Source organism: Antennarius striatus, chromosome 14 (assembly GCF_040054535.1).
Source record: "Antennarius striatus isolate MH-2024 chromosome 14, ASM4005453v1, whole genome shotgun sequence".
NCBI classification, from domain to species: domain Eukaryota; kingdom Metazoa; phylum Chordata; class Actinopteri; order Lophiiformes; family Antennariidae; genus Antennarius; species Antennarius striatus.
The window spans coordinates 13,091,114-13,118,901 of record NC_090789.1 but is presented as its reverse complement, the minus strand read 5'-3'; the positions used below and the strand labels follow the sequence as shown (position 1 = coordinate 13,118,901).

The following is a 27,788-nucleotide window of genomic DNA, read 5'->3' as shown; positions in this document are numbered from 1 at the left end:
CCTGAAACGATGGTGGTAAATGTTGTTTTGGATCTGCATACAGCAGCAGAATCAGGATTTTTTTTCTCACTTTCATGAACATTGCGGATTATTGTGAACGCTGTCTTTAATTTCTCAGGGAATAAGAATCTTTATGAAAATAGACATATTTAGTGGGCCATATTGAACCATTTTGGTAGGGATCCAGATACAATTCCAGATTCACCAGATTTAAACCAGTAACCTTAAATTATGGTAACAGGGCTGTGCTTGAGTTTGATTTTGGATAAAGCTTGATTGAATTAAAGGTTACGGTTTGGTCTTGGCAGAGGTACGTGCTCTGAGTGCCATTTTGGTTTTGTCCTTTTTCAAAATGATATGCTTGGTCCAGATTGACGAAGGGTTTTTCTCATTTATAAAAAGCACCACCAAAAGTATGTAGACAGCAAAACTTTACTCACAAATATGACAATTTCCTCTACCACAGAGGTTATGTTTTTGTGTTCATGTCTGTCAACAGGATTTCATGAAATCTACTTTCATAAACATTTTTGGACTGTTTGCACATGCACTAGAAATTCCCATAGTTTCCATATCCTGATCGATGGGAGGATCCAATAAGTTTAATGACTTTCCTTACCACTGCGAAATGAAGCATTTTTCAACATATGCAGTAATCGCACACATACCAGAAGGACACTTGGTGCCTACCTCCACCAATGCCCAGTAGTATTCTTTAATTCCAGGAAGGTACAAGTACCAGAACAATGGCCGCCCTTGGGCTTATCAACACCCACAACAATCTATTGGCAAAAAATTAGGGAAAAAATTCACTTATCAGTAAAACATAATTTTGCTTTTTTTAATTTGCTACCACCTCAAACCATTTAAACCTCTTTCAGTCAATGTAATGCCTTCATGACATAAAAAAATGGATTTGACCCTTCATCGAGAGCTGCACCAAAATCTTAAGGCGTCTATTCTAGAGGAAAGCACAACTTCCTTGTCAAACCATAAAACTTCATGCAGAGTTGGGTCATGTGCCAGGCAATCTGAACGGACCTGCACAGGCTTAGTGGTGGTTTGTTGGTTGGTTTCTTCCAGACTCATTGTTCTGTTTAAACACAAACACATGCCACTAAACCCGCTACACACCCCAACATGAAGCGGATCCCAAACATATTTTTTTCAGTTTGGGTAGTAAAGCTCTGGAGGGGTTAGGGCTTCATGTGTTAATATAACACACTTCTACAATATTAGCTCCCTTGACACGCAAGTGCTCCTCAGTGTGACGCAGCAGTCCAAGACAATGAGGAGAATGATTTAATAAGAGCCAGTGAAGTCAGGGGGAGAAAAAGAAACAGAGGAAAAGAGCAGAGACTTTGGGAGGAGGGAGTGGGTGAGACAGTGACAGAGAAAGCAATAGCACTTGGAAACAATTCAGTGTCCTTGGAAACCCATAAGGCTAATTTCAATTTGAGGCTGAGGACTTCTTCCTGTTCCTTTACCTTGTGTGACCTCATCCTCACCTTTCTTCTGTGGTCAAAATCAACTTAATCTCTCTGCACGTTCTCTTCCAGATTCTCATTCATTCATTCTCCATTTCTTTCCTGTAAAATGCCTGTACCACAGCTTTGTCAGATTGTCTCAATCCGCAGGTGTAAAAGCTGAGACGCATTATAGGGCATTATAGGGCAATGACTGATGAAGTCTGAAAGACATCGTCTTAGTGTCTCTTTCAGTGCCTAGATCTAGTTGTGGTCAGTGAGGTGTTCAACATGGGAAAGCTGTTCACATTGGTGCTATCATAATGTTTTCTTTCAAGGTCTCCCTATTTTCCTGCTGTCCTCCATCAGTTTTCCCCATGTATTATTTCTGCTGTTTCTGTGGTTCTGGTGTGCTCAATGCCTCGCAGGCATCTTTACAAGTCCTCCTCTCCCAGCGTCTTAACCATAACCCCCTCAAGCCTTTCTCTCTTCACTTTGTCGTGCCCTCACTTTTCCTCCCCGTCTCTTTTCTCTCTCCGTCTACGATGGTCATGTCTCATGGGGGAAGACAGTTGGCAGGATGCAAGCTTGCTGCCATGGCAACAGGAACCCTCCCTCTCCCTAAGGTCTCCTTAGCAACTACTAGCTTGGCATTGTAGTAATGAGCCGGCCCAGCATGCCACACTAGTGGAGCACAAGATGTGTGTGTTTGTGTGTGTGTGTGTGTGTGTGTGTGTGTGTGTGTGTGTGTGTGTGTGTGTGTGTGTGTGTGTGTGTGTGTGTGCGCGTGCCTGTGTGTTTGTCTTTGTCTCAAAGGTGACATGCACGCCATCAGAGTGAGGTTGACTTCTGTCATAATGTCAATTAATAATACAGGATCTGAACTCCTGTGAAATGTGTTACTTGTGAATATGTATATCCTTTTCCCTCTGCATCTTGTCAATTTTCTCAATTCCATCCATTATATATGGATGGAATTGTCATCTCACAGTGAAGGGCATCCGCCTTTTCCCTGTGTGAAAATGGTTCTATTTAAACTAATGCCCCTGGTGAAGGGTGGATTGTTCCTATAGGTCTTAAAGTGTTTTGTTTTGGGGGGTTTTGTAAATAGGCACTTCTGCAAGAATATTTTTTAATTGATAACTTGAAGATGATGTGAAGTATTTATTGTAGGCAATATTCATGTATCATAAATTATTCTATTTTTTGAGTGTTGGCCCCAAAGCAGGTATCAGATTACACAGTAGCAATTGAGGGTGAATCTAATGATGATCCATTATGAACAAAGACCATCCAAGATACAGTGAAATGTAATCCATTAGTATTTAATAGCTGCTATCACAGGCCATTGGTATGATTATCGCAGTCTGCAGTTTGCATTGTGATGTGTTGATTGGGTCTCATCCCAGACCTTGGAGTCTCAATTTATTTTTTGCAAGGAAATTGATATTATTTCAATGCACACATTTTACGTGTAATCATTTGACATCTCCATCCAACACATGTAGCAATACCTTTGTTGAATGATTACACTTTAGTACCATAAAGGATTCACAGTCCCATTCAGGGCCTTGTCATCAGGTCAGCATGTAGTTTTGTGTCCTGCCGTCTAATGTATCCCTCGTCAGCAACGTAGCAAGGAAATGACGATGAAATGTTTCTCCTAATTTTGAGACAGGATCCTTCAATGTTAGCTATTCCATGTCTGAAAAACTGCTGTGGAGTTGTGGATCAATGACAATGCCTCATTGTTTAGGCTGTTTTGCCATTTTCGATAGAGACTTGAAGATTGTTTGCCTCTGGCCTCTACCACTACTCCTAGAACAACATCAACAACTACTGGTACTACTACTACTAATACTACTACTACTGCTACTAATACTACTACTACCACTACTACTACTACAATTACTACTATTACTACCACTATTTGCACACAGTCACCTTATATATAATACAGTATATCTAAAAACACCAACTGGTCCAGGAGACCCTGCCACAGATTCTGTGAAAATACCCAGCAGGATAGATGTGTCAGTGTAGGTCAGCACAAAGGACCACACAATAATTAAAGTATACAAAGTAATGTAATACTCCCTTTTCTCACACGGAGAATTTGAACTAAACCACCAAACACGAATGCAATGTCAAAGTGAGTCAGTGCGAACAAAAATAGCAGTTCAGTCTAAATGAGAGACTAGCGCAGTTCAAAGCTGTGAATTCAAGTTTTGCGACTTTAATCAAGCAGCAGTTTGGGAGCAAAGGTGGTCAAAGTTTGAATATTCAACAATTCCACCCTTTCTTCAAATACCAATGAATATTCACTACAAAGTGTTGAATACCCAAAGTCATAATTGTGGCTCAGCTTGATTGAATGCAGATATTTAAAGAGAAGTTGATCACCTCTTTTCAGGAGTCTCGTATTCAAGGCTGCAGTTTTCTGTTTGGAAACTGTTAGTTAAAAACTGAAAGTCAAAGGTTGAACTCATTATATGAGCATAAGAGATGTCATATCTTCTGAGTTGTATGGTAGATTGTGGTGTTCATGAATTTGTCTCCATCTTTCCAATTTTTTTCATGTCAGTCTAGCATTTATTTTTCTTTTTATTAATGTGGCATTAAAAAAGCAAACTTGTGTGTTTCTGCCGGTGTATCAGCTTTTGCCTGTGGATCAGTGCATCTGTCGGAGGTGTTGTGCAGCATCGGTGTGTGGATGGATATGTGACAGCTGAGTGTTGTGGTGGGTGGCGCTCTCCTGAGACCTGATGGCAGGTGTGATCAGGCCTGTTTCTCAGCTTCTCCTTTGGCTCCCATAGGTGTCACGATGCTCCACCTGGTGTGTGAAAGCTCCCAGCGGAGGGATAGGAAACCCTTTGTCTCAGTTATAAAGCTGGTTTACAAGACTACAACCTGGACAACTAGCCAGACAACTTGTTTTTCTTGGTTGCCAGCTTTTTGCAACATGAAGTAGTCATTCATTCAGTTCATTTCCTTTATTTGCTCAAGTGCCTTTGTAATTTTCAAAAGTTTTTGAAAAGAAATCTTGTTGTTTCAACTTTTAGTCGACAATGAGACTTTTTTTTACATTACACACGGATAAGAGAGGAAACATAATCCTCAGGGTTATTTGGAAGTTGGTTTGTAGATTTAACAACAGAAAGACTGAAAATACTAGTGAGGCGTCACACAAACAACATCAGTCACCAAGAGATGATTTATTCCCCCGGCCTGAATACAAGTCTTTTCAGTTTTGCAGTCCCTTAGAAAGAAATATTAAATTATTCCTAATGAAAGCTGCAAAAATCACATAATATCAAGATTTAAAAAAAAAAATCACCAATTGTTGAAGTATGGGAGGAAACCACATATAGTAACTTAAACTTTCATGGGTTACAACTTTCTCAGAGTTTTTCTCTCATCTGACAATTTAATATCATTTTGGTAAACATCCATTCATCCATCCATCCATCCATCCATCCTTCCTTCCTTCCTTCCTCCCTCCCTCCCTCCCTCCCTCCCTCCCTCCCTCCCTCTTTTCCATCCATCCATCCATCCATCCATCCATCCTTCCTTCCTTCCTTCCTTCCTTCCTTCCTTCCTTCCTTCCTTCCGTCCTTCCTTTCTCAAAATATGTTGAAGGAACAGGTGAATGAAATAGTTCTAAAATTATGATGCAGAGAAACTCTCCATATACAGTATGTCCCCAAACTGGAAAAGTAAAAAATGTAAAAAACACCAAAAAGAACCCCCCCAAAACAAAATACTCCACTATTTCATATGTTGGAAGAGTAAGCAGAGCCAAGTTTCATGGGAAAAAAAAAATTTGTTGAATTGTGTTCATCTGTCTATAAAAATGTTGCGTACTGATGGATAGAGTGCTAACAGTACAGACTGAAAAGATATGAAGGAATATGAATAATAGGTTGTTTTTATTCTCCCCTCAAACCAATGAGGGGAGAAAAATAGTGTCCACAATGTTTGTTTTTTTAAGTATCCTTTAAATGTACTTCATTAAAGGAAACAGAAGAAAATATTTTACAACATTTTGCCCGTAAATAGAGCGTTGTGGTATTCTTCTGGATTTTAAATTCTCTGAACAGGACAGAGTACTGTTTTCTCCCCCTGGTGTTCATGACGTAAGGCGACCAACAGGAAGGAAGCACCACTCTGACCACTCTGGGTCCATCACTTTTTCCAGAACTGGCTGTGGCCTGAGGACCGGGCATCTCTGGCACGCAGGAAGGATTTTCCGATCCCCTGCCCTGCTTTCAGATGCTCGTTAATCTGCCAGCTCTATTTTTATCTGCCCTCTCCTCCTGCCCTCGGGCTCTCCGCCTTCACTTGGCTCCTTATGTCCATCCGCTGAGGGAGAGGCAGCTTCGGGAGTCCGGCAGCTCCAATTAGAGGCCTCTCTGCTGGGGATTGGGCTTGCCTTCCGCCTCTGGCCCCTGAGGCTCTCTTCCCATCTACCTTTCTCAGGTTAGCTGTAGACGATGCCTCACTCCCTGCCTCTTTCCACTCATCTTTTTCCACCCTGTCTGCCATGCTTCTCTGTCTTCCCCAGAGAGCTTGCGGAGCTCCGTAGGGAGTAAGAAGGAGTGAAAGGCCTTCTGTCACCTGAGGGCTGGCTCTAGTCCCTCGGCTGTACTTTGAGGAGAAGCTAAATGGTGTACCTTTCAGGAGGTGGCCTTAGAACAACTGCTGGAGACACCAACTCTGATCTTATTGTCACAGTTACTGGGAGTATTCAGCTGAAACCACTGCTATCGCTATAAACACTTATTGATCCTGCACACAAAATAAAAAATAACGAGAACCTTCTCTTTTTCTGATCTGTAAGTCCAGAATCTACCTCAAAAAATATATTTAGTTCAAGGTGGGTGTCTTTTTTAACCCACTGAATTTTTGCATCTTTGTTTTAAAAAATGCTCTTCTTCAATAGTGCATTGATCATCTTTATGAAGTTGCACCGAATGCTAAAATTGTGTGACAGAATGAAATTAAACTCATGTCAGTTACTGCTCAGATCGGCTGCTCAACTTTTCAGCTGTATTGATTGGTCTGCCTGCCTTTTCCATGTCTACGTCATTGTGCTTCTTGACTGTTCCTAGCTACACTACATTCCTTTGGATGATCTGACCTATTATTTTCCTTCAATCCACCAAAAGAATAGCATCTTTTTTCCCTGCTTAGCCCCCGCTCAAACTATGTGCTTGCACCTTCTCCAACCCCATTAATCCCTCAGCCTCCCACTTCTTTATTTCCCTTCAAAGAGACAAGCGCTGCCCGTGACATCAGTCACAGGAAGTGAATCTTTAGCGTTGACTAATTTCCATCGATTGCCTCCAGACAGGCTTAGCAGACGAGACCCATTCCCACACAGAGCCTGGCTGCTCTCATTTAAGTCTCCCCGCCTGCAGAAAATGCTCTACAATGAACACAGTCAGCGCTTTTATCTTCTCCCCCACTCCTGCTTATTATCAAATAAATGCACGGCATAGAGAGATACCCATTGACAGGACCGTGCATAATGACTCCTGGCTGTGTGAAATGGATTAATAAATAATGGTTGAGCAAGGGGAGAAAACGGCTTTGCCTGGTCCCACCACTTCTCAACAAGGCGACATACAACTATCCCCACAACTCCCGGCTGGTTTGTGCCGGACCACATCTAATGGAGCCCTGCACGGAATTTAAACATAACCCTCCTCTTGAATGCTCCATGGAAAGCTTCATAAATTAGAGGAGGTTTCCTTAAAATGTGAAGCACTACAAAAATCCAACATATGATGTTCTCAATCCTCTAAAGACCTCTCTCCTGTGAGGATAAAAACAAACCCTATAAAAATTTCCAAAAGCTAAACTCGTCTGAAACTTGGTTCTTTTCTCACAGCTGACAGAGTTCCAGCTGAAGGTAAACCACTTTCCCTTATGCTTTTGTTCTCTTGCTCTCATGAGTATACTAACGGTTCAAACATACGTACCCTACAGTTTCCATGTGCAAACTCCCTCGAACAGGCCCACCGTTGAGCCTAGAGGCACCAGAAGTCTTCTTGTTTGTGACAAAGAATCCCCGTCCATCCCCCCACCAGGAATATATTGCTTCATTAACACTCTTGGCTTTGTGTATATTGACAGCTTTTTCAAAATGGCAGAGAGTAAAAGTGTTCTTGCCGGCTGTTCAGCACCAAAGGGGCTTAAACAGACTATAAAAGCCAAACTGAGAGTGCCACTGTACCCTGGTGCCAAGGTAATAAGTCTGTCTGCAACATGAGGTGAGAAGGTCTCAATCTCCTTAACACTAGATTAGGGAGCAGCTTGATCAAGGCGTCTTAAGTGCTTCATTTTGGAATCAGGATCAATTGCCACTAAGATGAATTGAGCTAGGAGCTTGGGTAGGTAGAGCTGATTGAATAGGGGCTAATGACTTTTCAGAAGCCCCTTACACTGGAGGAATGTCTCATACTTTATATCGAGTTGTTTTTATTTTGCAGTCCTTCAATTTGTATAGAAAATATTTTCTGTCCCCAAGCTCCAGATGCCAGAGTTTTTTAGTAGCATTTACATGCAAACACAAAGGGCTCTGATGAAAAACATGTTTTCTACCATAAGGGGCAACAATCAGGCCGTGGTATGACGTGGCGGGGGTCAATCCGGATGTATTTTCAAGACCCGTAAAAACCTGTGCTTGTTTTTCTTAGCTCCCAATAACTGTCGAACCAATTATGTCCATCAATGTCGCGCCCAGCCTCAATCGCCATGATCTGACCAATCCCCACCCTGTCTCCGTGGTTTCAGGGTGAAACCCAGCTGAGGAGTGCCCAGAATTAACCAGGATTAGCTTTGGATTGTCGAGGATTACTCAGGCTGGAGAGGGATTAAGTATGATTGCCAGTTTGGGGTGGTGGGGGTGGGTGGCCGTATGATGCGCATGCTCATTGAGCGAAACGTGTCAAGTCATGAAATATATATGGTGATGTTTGTTTATATGTTTGGATGTGTTTAATACTGCATTAAATGCAAAATCTTAAAGTATATTTTGATATCCACATGCTTAAGAGAGTTTTGTGTGTGTGTGTGTGTGTGTGTGTGTGTGTGTGTGTGTGTGTGTGTGTGTGTGTGTGTGTGTGTGTGTGTGTATACATCCATCATCCATTCATCTGTTTACTTGTAGACAACTTCATTGCAATCATATGATCAAGACACACACACACACACACACACACACACACACACACACACACACTATATGTGTATATATACAGTATATACACATATAAACACACACACACACACACACACACACACACACACACACACACACACACACACACACACACACACGGAAAGCTCTGCTGAGAGAACTCTGCTGGTAACAGAGACAAAAGGAAAAAAGGGTGCAAAGGGTTACATCATTCTTGTTGCTATGCAACACAAACTGGATTATTTGCGATAGATGTAATTAGCATTAGCTACCTAACCCTCAATAAAAAAAGGACAAGGGGGTTGAAAATAATAATAATCAAGAAAATTACCCATTGCTCTGTTATTACTATTAGGAAAAAGAGAATGAGGACATTCAGTATCACGCTGATGAGAACCTGCAGTTTATGAACATTTAAAAGCCTGTTTGGAAGCAGCTTCTCAATAAAATGCAGGTACAGTGTGATATAATCACCAACCAAAGAGGGGAACCTCTGTCTGGCTTGCTTACAACAGTCCAATACTAAAGCATGCATCTACTGTACTGTATTTTATTGTACAGATATTGGTGTTATGTTGTCCAGTCCCTGCTGATTCAGTCTGAATGCCAGGGAGAGTGTGTTAAAGGCACATTCCACTGATTTTACACATAATGTTTCATTTAGTCTTCATGAGAGTCCATAAAAGCAGCAGTATAGTGTCTTCTGTTACTCTTGAGGGAGCTCTCTAAAGTCAGAAGAAATAACCCTGGTATGGCTTCAGGGTCTAATGAAAGATGCTACATTGTGTGTTCTGAGCTCGACTATTGTCTGAAAGCTTGTGTTGAATTAGTCCCTTCTAATAAGAAGCCCCAGAGTCAGTCCAGCATGTGGTAGCAGGGTGTAAGATGCTCGCCAGCTCAGCATACATGGAAAGGCACAACCAAGATGCTGTGATAGTGTACAGGAACATCTGTACCCGGTATGGACTAGAAGTACCCAAATCCCAATGGGACATACCACCAAAGGTGGTTGAGAACGACAAGGCTAAGATCCTGTGGGACTTCAGCTTCCAGACCGACAAACAGCTGCTGGCTAACAAACCAGACATAGTGGTGATGGACAAAGAGCAGAAGAGAGCAGTGGTGATAGATGTGGCGATTCCAGCTGACGCCAACATCAGGAAGAAGGAACACGAAAAGATTGAGAAGTACCAAGGGTTGAAAGAGCAGCTGGAACAGATGTGGAAGGTCAAGGTTAATGTGGTCCCCGTGGTAGTAGGAGTACTTGGGGCAGTGACCCCCAAACTGGAAGAGTGGCTCCATCAGATTCCTGGAACAACATCTGAAGCCTCAGTCCAGAAGAGCGCAGTCCTAGGAACAGCTAAGATACTGCGCAGAACCCTCAGACTCCCAGGCCTCTGGTAGAGGACCCGAGCTTGAGGATGACACACAGACACCACCCCACAAGGGTGAAAGGGACGTTTTATATATATATATATATATATATATATATATATATATATATATATATATATATATATATATATATATATATATATATATATATATATATATATATATATATATATATATATATATATATATATATATATATATATATATATCCAAACAATAACCAAAACCCATGCCTGTAACAATGGAGTGTGGTTAATTTGTGTCACTTTGCTTGCCTAAGATTGCACAATCAATATATGGATTATTAAACAAAATTCTGCATTGTTCTTGAAGTGAAAAATACTTAAAGGAAGTTCACCCTAAAAAGTAAATATGTTCATTATCTCATTATCTATTGGGCCTCATGCTGGTTGAGGTTATTGTAATCCACAAAACATGGAGCTTCACACTAACAAAGAGTTGCAGTATTGTTTGAATAAACTAAAGAAGATGGAGACTTTTTTTGGTTTTCAGATGAACAGAGAAAACAAATGTGTAAAAACAAAACTAAAAAGATTCCCTACAGCTGCATGGCCAAGGAACAGCCAAAATGCATTTTTTCATTCATTCATCATCCAACCCGCTTAATCCGCTAATGCAGGTCGTGGGGTAGCCAGTGCCTATCCTGGCAGTCTCAGGGCGTGAGGTGGGGGACACTCCGGGCACGATGCCAGTGTACCGCGGAGCCACATAGAAACAAACAACCACTCACACACACACTCACTCCTATGGTCAATTTGGGACCGGCCAATCAACCTGAAGCGCATGCTTTTGGAGGTGGGAGGAAGCCGGAGAGCCCGGAGAGAGCCCACGCAGACACGGGGAGAGCATGTGAGCTCCGCACAGAGCGGGACTCGAACCCGGGTCCGCTGTGTTGTGAGGCAGCAGCGCTAACCACTGCGCCACCGTGCCGCCGCACTTTTATTTATTTTATTTTATTTTAAATAAATCATTTAAAACAAGTTTCAATCTTCAGTTCATTAGGAACATATGCTCTTTTGATACAAAGCTTCATAAATATATCACAGACTTAGAAATTCAACTGTCCCAATGATGCTCTGGTGTTGCATCCAGGGTGTAGCCCGCCTCTCACCCATAGCCAACTGGGGTAGGCTTCAGCAACACCCGTGACTGCAAAGGGAGAAGTAGAGACGATCACGGTCATACCCCATAATGACCATCTTTTATTTTAGGAGAACACTACTTTTTCAATGCGTAATGCAGTTTAAATTAAAGTCAAATTATTGGTTTTGAAAATACTCAGAAATGTGCAGTTACACAAAAATAAATTACTTAATTACAGTAATGTGAGTAAATGTATCCTGCTGCTTCCATTCATGCTCTTTTGTAATTATATAGCCTATAGTGTGATGCCATTCGTGAACTGTTTCCTGCTTAGGCGTTTTGAAAAAGACAGGACTGCGTTCAGACAGATTTGTGTGTCAGCGGGCCATTAGCTAACCACTGGCCTGACCATCCCCTGACGTAGTGACTGAGTCTGACCCTGACACACTGCTGCTTTCTCTATTTATGCATCATATATAGTAGTGGAGCTGGACACACTTCAGTATGTTCCCAGAAGAGGAGGAGGGTGGATGTGAGGACAGATTCAGTCACCGTTCTCTCTGCAACAGTCCATCTCCTCCTGCATTAGTGGAAAGGCAAAGGCTGAGAGCAGAGGGAACGGGCTTTTCCACTTCAGAATCAGTCTTTCTGACAACTTAATATCTACAGCGAGGTGGAGACGGACGGCTAGGTCCACGGAGGGCTGAGAGTCTGCAGGTTTCATTCCAGCCACTGGATTTCACCGATCAGCTCCTTCTCTGTGGCTGACAGCGTGCTAATCAGCAGCACCTTCTGTTTTACAGCCTTTAGCTGTGTTTCTGCTCTGCAGTCCAGTTCATTTCAGAGCACTTACACATATTGCATAATATTAATGCCTTCCACATTAACTTAAATTAATATCTCCCAATATCCTATACCTAGAGGGGAGTTAAAGAAGATTTAATGTGATAGTAAAATATAGCATGTGTTTTATCCTGTAGCAGGGATTAGTGACAGTTGATAAAGAGGTAAATATAACTTTTCTGGCAAGTACAAGATTGCGATTCATAATTTACAGAGGCAACTGCTATACAATTCTCACTGTGCCTTCTCTTTGAACATGATCCTGAGTCATGTTTTGGACTTTTATTTTATATAGTGGTTCCTTAATTTAAAATTTGGATTAATCTGAATTACGAAGTATTTCTGAATCCTGTTTCTGAGCATATTGTGTTCCTTTTGACAGATATTGTGACTGTTATATACCTTTTGAATGTCAAAAATGTAAAAATAACTATAATGATTGATGACAGAATTTTTGTCAGTGCCTCCCAACAGTGTTCCGTTACATCTGGAGTATATTAGTTGGCATCCACAGCCTTTTTGCATATCCACACCTGGCCACATAATGAGACAGCATAACATTTGGCAAAATTTTAGTATAAAATAAAATAAAAATCAATTAAAAGAAGATGAATAAATTTTTTTAAAAATGAAGAAAACCAATACACTGTACAGTACTGTAAAAAGCGGGTGATAGAGCCACGGTCTACTATTGTGGAATAATTGTTGCTAGTTGTAGCCTCCCAGCACGCGCACACACACACACACACACACACACACACACACACACACACACACACACACACACACACCTTGCAAACACACAACTGCTAATCACAGCTTGGTACAGGTAGTGAGACACTGGGACTACTGGTGATTGAGCCTCCCTGGTGGATTGGAAGCAGGAATCTGACAGGCTCAGATAAAAGGCTGTTTGGAGTTGCCTGCAGCATCAAACAGCATCAGCCACCCCTCCTCCTTTCCCCCCTCCTCCCACCATCACCTCCCCTCTTTTGGTTTACTCTGTTGCCATGGAGATGCTCAGCCAGAGCCATCACGTTGCGGAGGAACCTGTCAGGGTGCCACTCTCAGATCACCTGATGCGGGTCGCCTCCATGCCGGCCTCTTTCATACTGCGTCATCGTTCAATCTAGCTTTGATAAAGTCTCCACTCTGTAGCGTGTCGCGGCTGAGAGGTGCAGTCAGTGCTTTTCGTTACCAAATGTTGAGCATGTGCAGCTTTACCAACCTGGTGTTTTTGAGAGAACCCCTCTGAACAGCAGGAAGAAACATAAATACATATTGAATTCCCATGTCTGTGATGAGAGGCTAGTCAAAGCTGCGTGATGTGAGTGGAGGATGGGGTAAAATTACCTGTTAGGAGTCATGCTGAGGGGATGGGTGTGTGTGTGGAGGGGCTTTTCTACATAATGACTGTAGTAAAAGGATACAAGACTGATTTGAAAACCACTTCTAGCTGCATTCCCCAGTAAACATTTTGTGAGAAACATTACCTGCTACACTAGATGCTGTGCTTTTCCTGCAGTAATACCATGCAACAACAAAGAGCTGTCACCACTTTTTTGCTGCTTGTCCAATTCACTGCCATAGCATGCAGGGACGTTATATATGCTGTCTATATGGATTGCACTGAGGGGTGAAATACAAACAGGCTTCCATCTGAACACAGAGTTGCCTCTCCTGCTTTTTGTTTCCAATATTTTCTGGCGTTTTGGTGCAAATGAATGAATGAAAAGAGGGGAGAGGCTGAAAGTTGTGTGAGGTGGTGAAGGGATGGATGTGATGAGAGGGAGGGAATGAGCAATGTCATGATCAAGAGATGCTGGGACACAGAGAGGAGATGAATGGGGCTGAGAGCAGGAAAATTGGACAGGAGGCGGGGAGTGAATGAAGATAGAGAATGGCTCCAGATATCAGGAGACAGAGATTGTGAGCTATGTGCAGGTAATAAACAAGGCAGAAATAGATAGATATCTCCAGAGAGGAAAAAGAAAAGTGTGTGATATAGTGCATGGGATAGATGGTTGGGGGGTGCTGCTCCCAATAGATCAGAAAAGGCAAGTGAAAAAAATGAGGGAAAAGAGTAAGGGAAAGAATTCAGAGAATAAAGAGTAAAAGAATGGAAGCATGGGATAGAGTAAATAGTGACACAAGCAGTAAAGATTTGGATGAACATGTTGTACTTAGACTAACTTGGCCAGCTCAGATGATGTGTATCCCTTCTAAGCTCTCCTTTAGGCAGGCTTAGATCTCATCAACTCACTCCAGGTTGGCATCAGCTTCAAATGCTGCAGAAGAGCCCTGGATTAACTATACAGCCGTCACTCATGCATTTAAACAGAGGTCTGGAGTGGCTTATCCTATACATCCTCCTGAACTCCCCACCCACCCGTAAACAGCCCCCTCAAAGCTGCTTGTAGAAAGACTTCATCACAGAGATATCTGCCGTCATTGCCTACGGTCATTTTAATTGTGCTACAATTTTAAAAGGGGTTAAGTATGAACACCTCCTCCTCCCAACCCTCATTTACATCCCCTTCCATCTTATTCCAAGCCAGTGTATAGGTTTCATTTTCATTCAGGTGCTCCTTCAGATCTTCTTTTGCTAAATCATGCTACCCCCTTCCCTCTCTCTCCATATCTAGCTACATCTCAAACTCCAATATTTGGAGGCCTTGCAATCAATATGGACTGTCTGCGATTGGGTTGCCTCGTGTGATTCATTTCTGTAACCTTGGTGATGGTTTGATGTGGAGGCTGCACCCATGTCCATATTATGACTCGCTGAGTGTGTGTGGAGAGAAGAGGCTGGTCAGGGGAGGTATCGATTGGTCCTTCACTCTCCCTGCCCTCTTTGCTCTCCTCTCCATCTCCCTCTCTTTCTTTATCCATCTTTTTCCTCGCTCACTGTCGAGTCTTGATAGTTTGGCCATAATTTGAAATGACTTTGTGTTCTCAAGAAATGATTATTTAAACGTAAATGTTCCCTTGAGTGTTAATGATTATCTCTTTCTTTTTCTGTCCCTTTTCTGCCTCTTTCTCCCACTCTCCCACTACCTCCTTCCCATCTTTCTGCAGAATTCAATCAGACACAATTTGTCCCTGCACAGTCGCTTCATCCGGGTGCAAAATGAAGGGACGGGGAAGAGTTCTTGGTGGATGCTGAACCCAGAAGGGGGGAAGATAGGAAAGGGTCCCAGACGACGTGCAGCCTCTATAGACAACGGCACCCGTTACCTGAAGGCCAAGGGTCGCATTAACCGAAAGAGAGCAGTGGCTTTAGGCATTGGACGGGGGCAAAGCCAAGGGGGTGGACCTACAATGCAAAGCTCCCCAGAGCATGGCAGTCCAGCAGGAAAAGGAGGTGTGGGCATGGGAGGTGATGAGTACGAAACATGGACAGACCTCCATTCACGCACCTCCTCCTCTACCTCCACTCTCAGCGGTTGCCTGTCCCCGATTCTGGCTGAGGCAGAGGCTGATGAACCAGAGGAGGGTGGCCTGTCCTGTTCAGCCTCACCTCGACTGTATCCCAGCCCCACCAGCACCCGTTCCCCAGCTCTTGGTACTGGCGGTCACTGCCCCGCTGTGGAGTTGCCCCAGCTGACCGACCTGACTGGAGCTATCAGTCTTGATGAGGGAGGCTACCCACAACCACCGCAACTGAAATGCAATGGTTATCCCTATGTGCCTGGGCCCAAGGCGGAGGGAGCCTACTGTGGACCCATGTATGCACAGCCTTCCATGGGCATGCTCCGGCTCCACACTCCCATGGAAACCATCCAGGAGAACAAGCCAGTGAGCTTCCAGCGCCCAATGAGGGGTTACTCAGAGAACAATGCCCTGCAGAGTCTGCTTACTGGAGGTCCTCCCTTCTGTAACAAAGACTCAGTGTTGAGCCAGGGACGGGAAACACACACATTAATGACACAGGGAACTAATGGTGTTCACAGCCCACATAACCACAATCACAATCGCAGCCACAATCATAACCACAATCACAGTCAAGAGCATACTCACAATCCCAGCCTGCACAATGGCCATGGCTCAGTTCTTGATCAGAACACAGCCCATCATCAGAACCACAATCAGGGTCACAAACACCAAACCAGCCTCGACTACAGTCACACCCACAAGCCCCATCCGACCCATGACTATGGTCCAGGTCATGAGCATGGTCACAGTACCAAAGTAAATGCCAGCCATGATCATAACCCTCATGCCAATCAGAGTCACATGCACAACCGCAACCCCCACAGCACCCATAATCCTATGCACAGTGGTCCTCACCCCCAGCCTCTCTCCCCAACAGTGAGTACCGACATTTCTCAACCATATAGTCTCAAGACATCTAATCACTATGGATCACGTCCTCACCTCCCATCTTCTCCATCTTTGCCTCCCAATCCTGCTGGTGTCATGGATGTTCCACAGGATCCCTGCCGCCTGGCATCGGCACCTCACCCCCGTCACCAACCATACCCTACAGCTCATCATCAGGGTATGAATGACTCCTGGCATGTTTACTATCACCACAACCACCAGCCAGGAAATGCTGGTTACCATGGACAACAGCACAACTCCCACCTAAGAGTGGCTGCCAATGTGGATTTGGAGAGTGTCCCGAATAGCCTTGACTGCGACGTAGACTCCATCCTGCTCAGTGACTTTATGGACACAGAAAACATGGATTTCAACTTTGATGGTTCTCTATCCCAAGGCATGGGCATGGGGATGGGTATGAGCTTGGGTGCATTTGCTTGCCCTCCAACAGCACACAGCAACCAGAGCTGGGTGCCAGGGTGATCCCAGGCCCAAGGGTTTTAAAAGATATATGACCACAAAGATCACCCACTAGGCCAGGCTGATAGTGGGCAGTACCCTTGAACTGACTGTGATTCTGTTTCTCTGAGACTGTAGAACAAAATACATATTGTCATTTTGTGTCCTGGGGACTTCCAAATGCATCATGTTACCCCTCCTCCTCCAACTCTGTTTATAAAGCAGTCTTTCTCCATATTGAACCTGTCCTAGAAGAACCCAGTCCTAAAGCCCCATTTGTTCATGCCCTTCAGTTTATGTTTTGTTGGTTTACCATTCTCGTCCTACCTAAGCTCTCAAGCACTTTACATCCATCCTTTCCATACAGATGCAGTAATACAAAGACCAGGCAAAGTCACGTAGTGTGTTGGCTTCAATTTAATGTATGCAATCCACTTTACAGTATTATCTCCTCCTAGAAAGGCGTTGTTGTTTTTTTTACTTCAGAATGTGATCAAACAGCTGCATAAATACCTTTCATTGTCGAGGCCCTCTCAGATTGGGGGTTAAAAGCCTTTGAGGTTTAAAGATGAGTAGTAAAAAACAGGTTTTTGAAGAAGTGGAAATGAGAACTAAAAGGATGGAGGGATAGAAGAAAGGAACTTTCAGGTCAGTGTGGTTTGTCTCCCTGGTGGACAGTGGTGCTCCTGTTCATTTCATTGAAGGAGGACAGTCATCCATCAGGCAACCATCACCACCACTCCATTGAAATGCAACATCCCTTCTTTAATCTCCAAAGTAATGCCAGAGTGATGCATCACTTTTGCAAATCTAATGCACCACTCTGTTTTTTCAACCCGCTCTCTCGCTCCTCAACTCCGGACACACCGTCTTAATGTGTTTTGGCGAAAGTGATGATTAAAGTCACTCTGCACTAAATGGGGGTAGGATTGAAAGGGGTAGTGTTGTGGGGGGGGGGGGGGCATTGAGGAGAGATGATAGAAGAGGAGAAATGCAAATATTCCCTCTGTGCCTCTTCCTCTCCATTTTGTGGATTTATGTAGCTTTCCCCCTAATGAAATAAGCAACGATCACAGCCTGCTGTACATCCTGAGGAGCTCTCTGATTGGCCTGAACTGGGTTGCCTCAGCATGGCTCCTTCATCGGCTGACCCCAGAACAGCTTACTGAGCAGCTGTGGTCAAGCCAGGATAGTGATGGAGCTGCTTTTCTCAGACCCCAGACCACCTTTTCTAATTCACTAACACCCAGGTTCAAGCCCACTATGTGCTTTTACTCCTGTGAATTGCACAGTGAACAGTCAGCAGATTACTATTTGGTGCTATCTCTCCTTCCCAGGCACCCTCCTATCACCCCGCCCCATCCCGAGGTTACGCAGAGGGTAAACAAGAGTAATTAACCGCCAAACAAGATGGATGATTTATGCAAGTGTGTGTATTCGCTCATCGGCGCAAAGTCATAATTCTTCCCCTTACCACGAACGAGGAGGGCAATTTCAGAGAGGTGATGCCTAACGACAAGGTAAAGTGGCTGGCAAGCAGCATGCTTCTGGTGTCCTTCAAGCATCCGCTTTACAAGCGAACCTCTCTTGTCCTGGCCACAGCTTTACTTTGCTGTTGTCTTTTCTTGTGCTTGTTCTGTGATTGTGCTGTTGTCTGTCCCGTTTCAACCCAGCTTGGATGGCAGCTTTCGCCTGCGTTTTTTTCTTTTTTTTTTCATTCCCAGAGGGATAACAGGCAAAAGGGACATTCACCAACCGCCATCCTGGCACCTGTCCCATTCCAGAGAGAGAGAATAGGAACACAAGAGAGAACAAAGTTATATAGCTACAGACACTGAATGGATGGAGTCAGCTAAATGAGTAGGTAGGATGTGTGACACTGAGAGAGATTTTCCACCTTGACCGTGCTGTAGAATTGGCTTTTTGAATCAGGCCAAATGTCAAGTGATACTCAACCAACTCCGATGAGATTTGACCAGAAAGCAGCTTCTCCCTCTGGAAAAAGGACAATAATGTTATTTCCATACACATTTCTTTTGCTTTCTTCTTTTTTCATGACCTAAGCACATTGTTGTAACCCATCTGTAATTTGTTCTTTGGCTTGTGTGCACTAGTGTGTCAATCTTTCTGTGGGTGTGCGAGTGTGTGTAGCACAGTGATGTACAAGAACCGATTAAGGGAATATTGTTGAGAATTAACTTGCCCTGGTATTGTCCATGCCTTGATGAGTGCAGCATACATAATATATACAGTTTATATTTATTGGTTAGGGAGGTGAATCTCCCAGACCCTCAATGCTTTGTCTTCTTTTGGATGAAGAGGCAGAATGCTATTTCAGTTTGACTACATTTCATCCTGTACATAATCTATATTTAGAAAATTGTATTATAAGTTTTTTGCAAATATCATTTTCTTTTCTAAAATGATGTATCTGCTCATCTGGTGATTGTCAAATAAAAACAAATAACGTAGATGTTCTTGTGTGTTTGTTATTTTCAGGTATGTAAATCCACATGAGATACAAAGTTTTCACTTCACAGTGGTACAGCTGATTAAGAGGAAATATTTACTGACATTTATTTATTCACTGACATCATGTTTTTAAAGTCAGAAAAAAACAAAATTAATGTTAAACACACACTCAAAGCTCAGATAAACCACTGCCTGAACTCAATAGTTTGTCCTTGCTTGGTACTTATGCTATAAGAGCGATATTTATTGCATTGTAAAGGTTTAAGTTTATGAAAAGCAAGCAATCGTTTTTGTATGAGCTCATCTAGGTCATAACTTCTAAATTAGGTTGTAGTAACAAAATAGTATTTTCTTTTTGATCAGCACTGCCTATTTCTGGCTTAAAATATTTTCTAAACATGTTTTAGTGTTTTACTCTGACAGAAGAAAGTTTCTTAACCATCTGAGCCTGGGAAGGACAGACTCACATAGACTGGCTACCAAATCAATCACACTCAAATTACAACACACACAAAAGTATTGTGACGTCATTCGGTCATTAGGACACCATTACTCCACTACATCGTTATATCACAATTATTCTGAAGCTTTGATATTTAACATTGCGTATGTTTAACTTTTAAACATTTTGTCTACAATCTGTCTCACATTAAGTATTCTGGCCCAAAATCTTTCCATGAATTGGATGCAGTGTTTATCCTTGCAGTATGTGGCACCAATCCCAGCAGACCATGGGGGAAGTCTGGACAAGTCACCGGTACATGACCAAATGAAAGACAAACTCTTCAGACTCACGTGAACAACTACAGGATAAATTATAGCCACCAGTTCTCAATGTGATATATTGTTGGATTGTTTAAGGGAGCTCAACATAAAAACTCATAAAAATACCTCAGATCAAGATTTTAATCCAAGAACAGTACTCAACACCTACAACAACATCACAATTTTACCTCAGACAGAATTCAAATTGCTCTCTTTAGGCATTCATTCATATAGGTTCTGTACCACTTCTTCTACTTTTGTGGGTCACAGGGGTTGCTGGAGCCTATCCCAGAGGACTAATGTGCATGAGGACACATTGCCAGTACATCGTGGAACCACACAAAAGATGAACAGCCACTCACACACACACACACACACACACACACACACACACACACACACACACACACACACACACACACACACACACACACACACACACACACACACACACACACACAAACACACACACCTACGGACAAGTTGGAGCGACTAATCTACTTGAAGTGCATGTTTTTGAACCAGAACAGGGCTTGAACCGAGACCCGTCTTGCTGTGAGACGGCATCGCAGCCCACTGTCCCACCGTGCTGCCGCTCTTTTTAGACATATGGTGGGAAAACTTTTAACAGTAAAATAGAGAGGGCATTCTCAGCAAATGATCCTAAAGACAGCCCCTACTTGAAAAGCTGCTTACACTTTTAAGCAGAAAGTGGAGAGAATCAGAATCAGTGGACATATAATATATATATATATATATATATATATATATATATATATATATATATATATATATATATATATATATATATATATATATATATATATATAATATGTATTACTTGTCTTTTTATATAGTTTTTTTTTTAAATTGTAGTTCTTCCTTTAAATATTATTTTTCATTTTTCCATAGATTTAATCACATTGTACTCAAAACAACCACCAGAATCTAGACAATGATGGAGCAGAATAAACACAGAAAACATACATACCGTAAAATTTGATGGTGACACCAACCATAACTCCTGACATGCAGGAAAGCTTCATAAATTTTTTCAGCACAGATAACAGGCTTCACAACAAAAGTAGCTATTGTACAGTAATACCTCACAAAGTTTCCATCAGTATACTATCCATGTTATACCACTGAAAATATGTGTGGGGAAGTTTTAGTGTGTGAGGGCTGATTGTCTAACAAACATTTATGTGTGTTTGCTCATGTATGTGTTTGTGTGCGGTAGTAGGAGTGTGTGTGGAAAAAGAACACATGTGCTTTTGTTTATAAGGGAGAGTTTAACACTTATTTTCCCTTATGCCTATGTGTGTGAGATGCCTTGCACGCACAAGCGTGTGTGTGTGTGTGTGTGTGTGTGTGTGTTTTGTTGCTTTGGTGTGTGTGTATAGTCTAGCGCCTGTGTGATAAGGCTCGTTAGCAGCCCAATGCCTCACCACAGCTGTGCCTGTCCCAGCGGAGGCTTCCTCACAGAGGGACTGACTGCATCTGTACTGCCATTCTGTGCGACACGTGCACCCTGTCACACACACACACACACACACACACACACACACACACACACACACACACACACACACACACACACACACACACACACACACACACGGCTGTGTCCTCAGCACCCCCTCACCCGTTTTCTGTGTGTGTATAGCACAACCCTGCAGACAGAAAGTCAGAGTAATATGTTAGTTTGCAGGAGCTCACCTGACAAGATGGCTGATCCCTGTACACCTGGGAAGATGGCGGCACACAAACATGGACACACACACACACACACACACACACACACACACACACACACACACACACACACACACACACACACACACACACACACACACACACACACACACAAGCCAATAACAGCTCTCCATCATCCCTACCTCATGCCTTTCTATAAAATATGCCTCTCAGAAGCTAGTTAGTTCTTCTGGTAGAGGGGAAGGTTAGTGTGAGACAGAATACATAATAAGGACGGGCTCCTGCTGCACTCCATGCAAATGTGAAGCCTGATGTGTCAGAGCTGTGATGGATCTGTTCTGACAGACACGGTGACAGCCTGGTGACAGCAACTTAAAAATCTACACTCCTTTTCCCTCGCAGTCTCTCCCTCCTTGTATATATTTACAACCAAAGCATCTTAATGCACTTTCCCTCCCTAATCTCCCGTGTTCTTCTGCAGCTAGTTCACAGACATCCCCATATTTCACAGGATACAGAATCGTATGATCTGATAACAGATGTAGGCTGATATGTGAGCTCTATACTGGTGTACAGTTCCTGCATAAACTGCTGTTTAATGTGTGGATCTGTCAGCAGACACTAGTCAGACAAATTATTTGAACTCAACAAAACTATGATGACTAACAATATTTCTCGATAAGGGTTAATCATCCAATCCAAGGTGAATAAGTAACATTCTTATTTTGAACAAACTTTTGTTCAGCTATCTATAATGACTGTAGTCAGATTAAAATCATTCTATGCACGAAGACATTTGATTAAAGCACAAATACTAAAACATAATTTCATTTCACAAAGAAAATTGTCACAGTTAATCGTACTGTCTTGACCAATTCATCAAAACAAAGATGAAACATCTTCTTCTGTGTAACTACAGAGAAAGTAATGATTAAAAACTGAAACAACCAAGCAAAAATAATAATTATCATAAGAGATATTTTCTGCAAAATTTCTACTGTCTATGTCTATCCCAAATTCACATTTCCATGTGATTATAATTCCAAACCATACAACTGGAAAATGACTGGATTTGTTCCTGTGGGTAACGTAGCTCATACTGCCACCTTCTAACAAGGCTGCACTTTGCACAGCCCAGGAAACACACCTAATTTACATTTACCCTTATTTGCAAAAAAAAAAAAAAACCTGCCTTACAGCTGGAGACAAAAAAAAAATCATCAATAAAATCATTCTTTCTATATTAGAATTTAAAAAAATTGCATGACTTTAAAAAATAAGAGTGAAGACAACTATCCTCTTCTTACATGTGAGTCCATTAAGACATTTATGTCACAGCTATTTAGAAAATAAAGCAAGGTAAGCTGGCATAAAATCAAAAAACAATTTTCAGAATGTCAAAAAGTCATCAAACAGATGACTAACTGTGTTCCGGTCCCTTGTTTCCAATACTCCCAGATTTGTTTATTTCCTGTACATTTTCAAATTAGAGTTGAGCTCAAGGATACATTTGCATGTAGACGAGGGAGTTGGGGGAGCTGGGGTGGAATCACTGACTTTTCTAAAAGTGGACAACATTATTACTACCTCAGTTTACATATATCAAGGTGACAGTCTCTTTTTGGATTGAATCTATCACAAAAGTTGCACTTTGTAAACACCCTTTCAATGCTACTTAGCAAATGTGATGCATACTCTGTCAGCTCCCTGAGAAATCCTAACCCAATCCTCCTGAACAAAGCTTTCAAGTTCTGGAAAATTACTGGTTTACCTGCTGCAACCACCTGTTTCAAATCCCACCGCAGGTTTTCTATGAGATTCATTCTGGCAACAGTGACGTCCACTCTAGAACAAATAAGTAAATCTGAAACCAAGTCCTGGGTGGACGTTCAGGTCAGCTTGGGATCATTATCTTTTTGGAACACAGGCTTTAGCGTCCTCACAGATGCCGAGTCGTTTTCTGCCAGGATTTAGAAATTTAGAACTGAACAGAAAACAACTGTGAATCTATGCTGCTAAAGTCTGTCTGTGTTTTTATCTTATTTGTCTCTTATGAGGATTTCTATTCAGAGGTTGAATAACTTTTAGATGCCAGTAATTTGTGTTCAGTTTGGAAAAGAAACATGATTTGAATTGAGTGTTAATCTAAACAGCTGTTAAATATTAGATTCGGCTCATAGTCAAATGAGCCATTGCCATAATGATTTGCTTCCAACTGCATGTCCATGAGCGTGTGGTCAGTGGACAAACTGTAGTTACATGATCTAATCTCAGTGCCCCCCTGACCCCATGCAGATCCTGGCGAGCCACTGGGACACACTGATTTGACTTCCTGATGGTGAGTGTATAGCAATGTGCACACTGCTGTGGTTTATTACAGCAGAAGCTCCCCAGGGATTCAGCTGATGGCCAACATCAAAGCTGTGTCTGGTATATTAGAACAGCAAGAATGTGGGTGGAGGTCATCTCCAATGATTTCTACCTCCTATATGGGACAAACGCCTTCAGCACATTGCATGCATGCTCATTATCAAACCCTGCAGCCAATGAACACTCATCAAATTCTCTTTTTTCCTTGTATTTTTTTTCTTCCCTTTTTTGAGCATGGTTTTCAACAATTCAAACTTCCGCTCAATGACAAGCTACGAGTCCCACGCTGGAAAAAAGGTCCCATGTGTTTGAAGCATCTAGGCCGCTCCATCTTTTTGATCAGCAGCTCGGCTGTGAATTCTGCAGATCAGAAAGTGGATCAGAGGCTCCCTGGGGACCGCCATTTATGCCTGCCACCAGCAGAGGATAGAGGACGTAATTAAGAGTTTGTTAAGATGCCCAAATTCCTTCTCATTTCCACCCACCTCCCTCCATCCGCCTCCCATCCCTCCTCCTCTTGCTCCCAGCAGCTCTGATCTCGCCACAGATTAAACCTCTCATTCCCCAAGAAGACAGAGCCACGGAGGGGAGCTGAATCTCCAGCAACACAGGCTGATTATCTTAAAGAGTAATTAGCGAGTGTGACAATCTCAGAGACAGAGCGCTGTGTCGACATGATAGAGACGGATTATTCTGACTAGGGTGTACACAGGTCCCTCAGAAAGGCACGAGAAAGAGGAGTCCATGTGCTGCATGTGTGTTAATTATCTGTGTCACTCAATCTTTGTATCTTTATGTGCTTGTTAGTAATTACTGTTCATGTATGTGTATGTATCCATGTCAGTCAGTCAGTCAGCAACTTCAAACCACCCCAAGGCAACAATTATCCCCTCAATAATATGCAGCTAGGGCTTAGTGCACAGTGTGTAAGATTTGATACTGAATGCTAATTGATCTGGAAGTTTATTGTTACATGTGCGGGGGAGGATGAAGACTTAACAGCTTTTTTTCAGTCAGCATGAGATTATATTTCATATTCTAGAGACATTATTGGTCTTATCTGCAGGAAAACAAAGACAAAGGGAAGTAGCATATATATATATATATATATATATATATATATATATATATATATATATATATATATATATATATATATATATATATATATATATATATATATATATATATATATATGGGTATAAGGGTTTACAATATATTCATCAATTGAGAAAAATCAATGTTCCACTGTTCATCATTATTTATCAATCAAATTGCTCCCAATATTGAACTTATTTACATATAGTAATTTTGAAGGTGTGTAATAGTGAGGGAACCAACGATTAGTAATTAAATATAATATGCAAATGAGGATGAGTTGAGGTCGTGTGAGCAGCAGTCAACCCACCTTGTGACATCCATTATTCTTACATCAGTACATCTTCCACTTGGCAGATACATTTGAATAAACAGAGACATATATGAAGAAGTTGAGGAAGACTCCACCACCTTAATGGTAGGACAAGGAGCTGTATATGTCTTGCAACTCCCTCTGTAACTGCACACCTTCGTTCACTGCTAACGTTTCAACATCTTCAGATGTCACTGCTCTCCTGTCCTCTCACATCCTTCTTCTCACTGATCCTCCTGAAAAGTGGTGGCAGTTTTATGTTTTATTTCCCCTTTTGTTTGACCTTGTACTTTTTACAACATAATTTTAACCTTAATGAAAAACTAGGTCCTCTCCTCTCACCATCTGGTATCATGGATCATTTTTCCATTTCCTGGTCCTGACAATAGCCTGCTGTAACCTCCTGTAATTGGTCTAAAAGTCTACACCACTCAAAATAATGTTTCAGCACTAGAAATGAACAAAAACATGGTTTAGAGTGATCACACCAAGACCAGAATATTACCCTATGAAAGTGTTACTGTCAGCATATCACTCATACCTTAATTGTCCTTGACTTATCTTCAATGAACTTTGTTTTAACTTGCTGAGACAAGCTGACCCAGTAGGTCTTAAACTGGTCCAGAATTCAGCAGCTAGGAGAAATTGAATGTCTTCTGGCCTTTTTTTTATTGGCTGCTTGCCAAATGCAGCATTGATTTTAAGATTCTTTTAAATACTTATAAGGCACTTCATGGCTTATCTCGTGTTTGCATCTCTGAGCTATTGATCCTAGAGATCATCCAATCCGTACTTTTGATTACACCACAGATCAGACGTTAAACTGAAGCTTGTTTGTTCTCCTAATGCCTGAAGTACAGTATGGAACAGACAGCTGGGTCTTTTATAATGATGTGGATTGCTTTGTGGACTGAATGCTGTTTTGAGTTAATAATGCATTTTCTTTGTGATTTTTTTTTGTGTCAATGTGAATTCGGAGTCCTTGCTTCATATTCTTTGTAAAATATGTTTAAAATGTTAAATGTTTTAAATATATATTTAACTTCCTTGTGTTCAGTCTGGTCAATGGTGTGTCCTTTAAAAGCTTTGGCAAAACTGTTTAATGTAACTGAAATGGTTGAACAATTCTTCCCTATAAATGTGAATGTATTTGCTGAAGAGTTTACTTGAGGGACTCACTGGACTTCTGACTCTGATGGTGCGAATGGGGAATGTTCTCCACAAGGCTTCTACAAATCAATAGGGTGTTCATATCCCTGAATTTCCTTATAGTTTACTGATAAAATTATGAAATCCTTTCAGACCAAATCATTGTGTTCATTTCTTCTAATTTTTATTTTTCAAATAATTTTCGTCAATTCACTGAAGACTCAAATCGAACTCAGTGCTGTGTTCCTTTTTTGTCAGAGAAAATGAATCTTTTTTGTTGAATTAAAAAAAAAATCAATCGAGATAATTATTACTTTCTGGCCAGCCTGCAGCTGCTCATTGGTATGCACTCTTTGTAGTCATGTGATGATTGGTAAAATCCTAGCACCATTCCAACGTATCAGACTTTGTTATATAATAATCAAAATTATTTGGTGGGATGTGCTGAAAATTCTGGAGGGTTAGATATTATAAATAAAGATGATACAATAAGACTATTATTTAGAGTGATAAAAATGGGTAAATTAAAACACAACAAATGCAGTAGAAAGCCATGTAAATCAGTAAATACAGAAAGTTTAACCATTTTCATGCATGAAACAATATGGCACTATTGACAATGGTTAAAATATAACTACTTAAATTATTTTTTAAATTATAGAGTGCTCTCTTGGTGTTCACTGACACTCACATGTCCCTGTAGTGGTGTGAAAGTGTATGTTACTTCATTGCATGTACAGAATGCCTCAGCGTGGAACACATTCTGAGTTCACCGATCCTCCGTCGAGCCCTTCCCTGCTGCCCCTGGGACTTTTTCTTGTTGACTCCATGTTGAGATGTCGAGAGAAGCAGGAGAGAAAACAGATCAATGAAACACCATATCAGATGATGGAAAATCTGCGAGAGACGAGTGTTAGCGGGGAGGAGTGAAGATCAAACTGGGCAAACAAGAGTGACATCATCGCCTCGTATCTACCATCACAGTGCAGATTGCCATGATTTTTTTCACTCATGATCAGACTTTAAAGTGACTGGAAAGCTCAGATCTCAGCAGTATACACACAGTCATTTTATAGGCTATACTGGATGTAAATGTACTGTTTTACACACT

General features: G+C 41.8%; 1 protein-coding gene across 2 annotated transcripts in view; it reads left to right on the top strand.

Moving 5' to 3' along the window:
- Positions 1-17,727, top strand: part of foxo6b (forkhead box O6 b) — a 40,972-nt gene extending 23,245 nt beyond the window's left edge. Inside the window, exons 2-3 of one of the 2 annotated variants that reach the window (XM_068333798.1) lie at positions 15,091-16,323; positions 16,447-17,727. In XM_068333798.1, coding sequence (XP_068189899.1) covers positions 15,091-16,323; positions 16,447-16,818 — 1,605 coding nt within the window. In that variant the 3' untranslated portion in view covers positions 16,819-17,727. Of the gene's footprint in view, positions 1-15,090 lie in introns of both variants that reach the window. The other variant, XM_068333796.1, reaches the window with a different exon arrangement.
- The last annotated feature ends 10,061 nt before the right edge of the window (positions 17,728-27,788 follow it).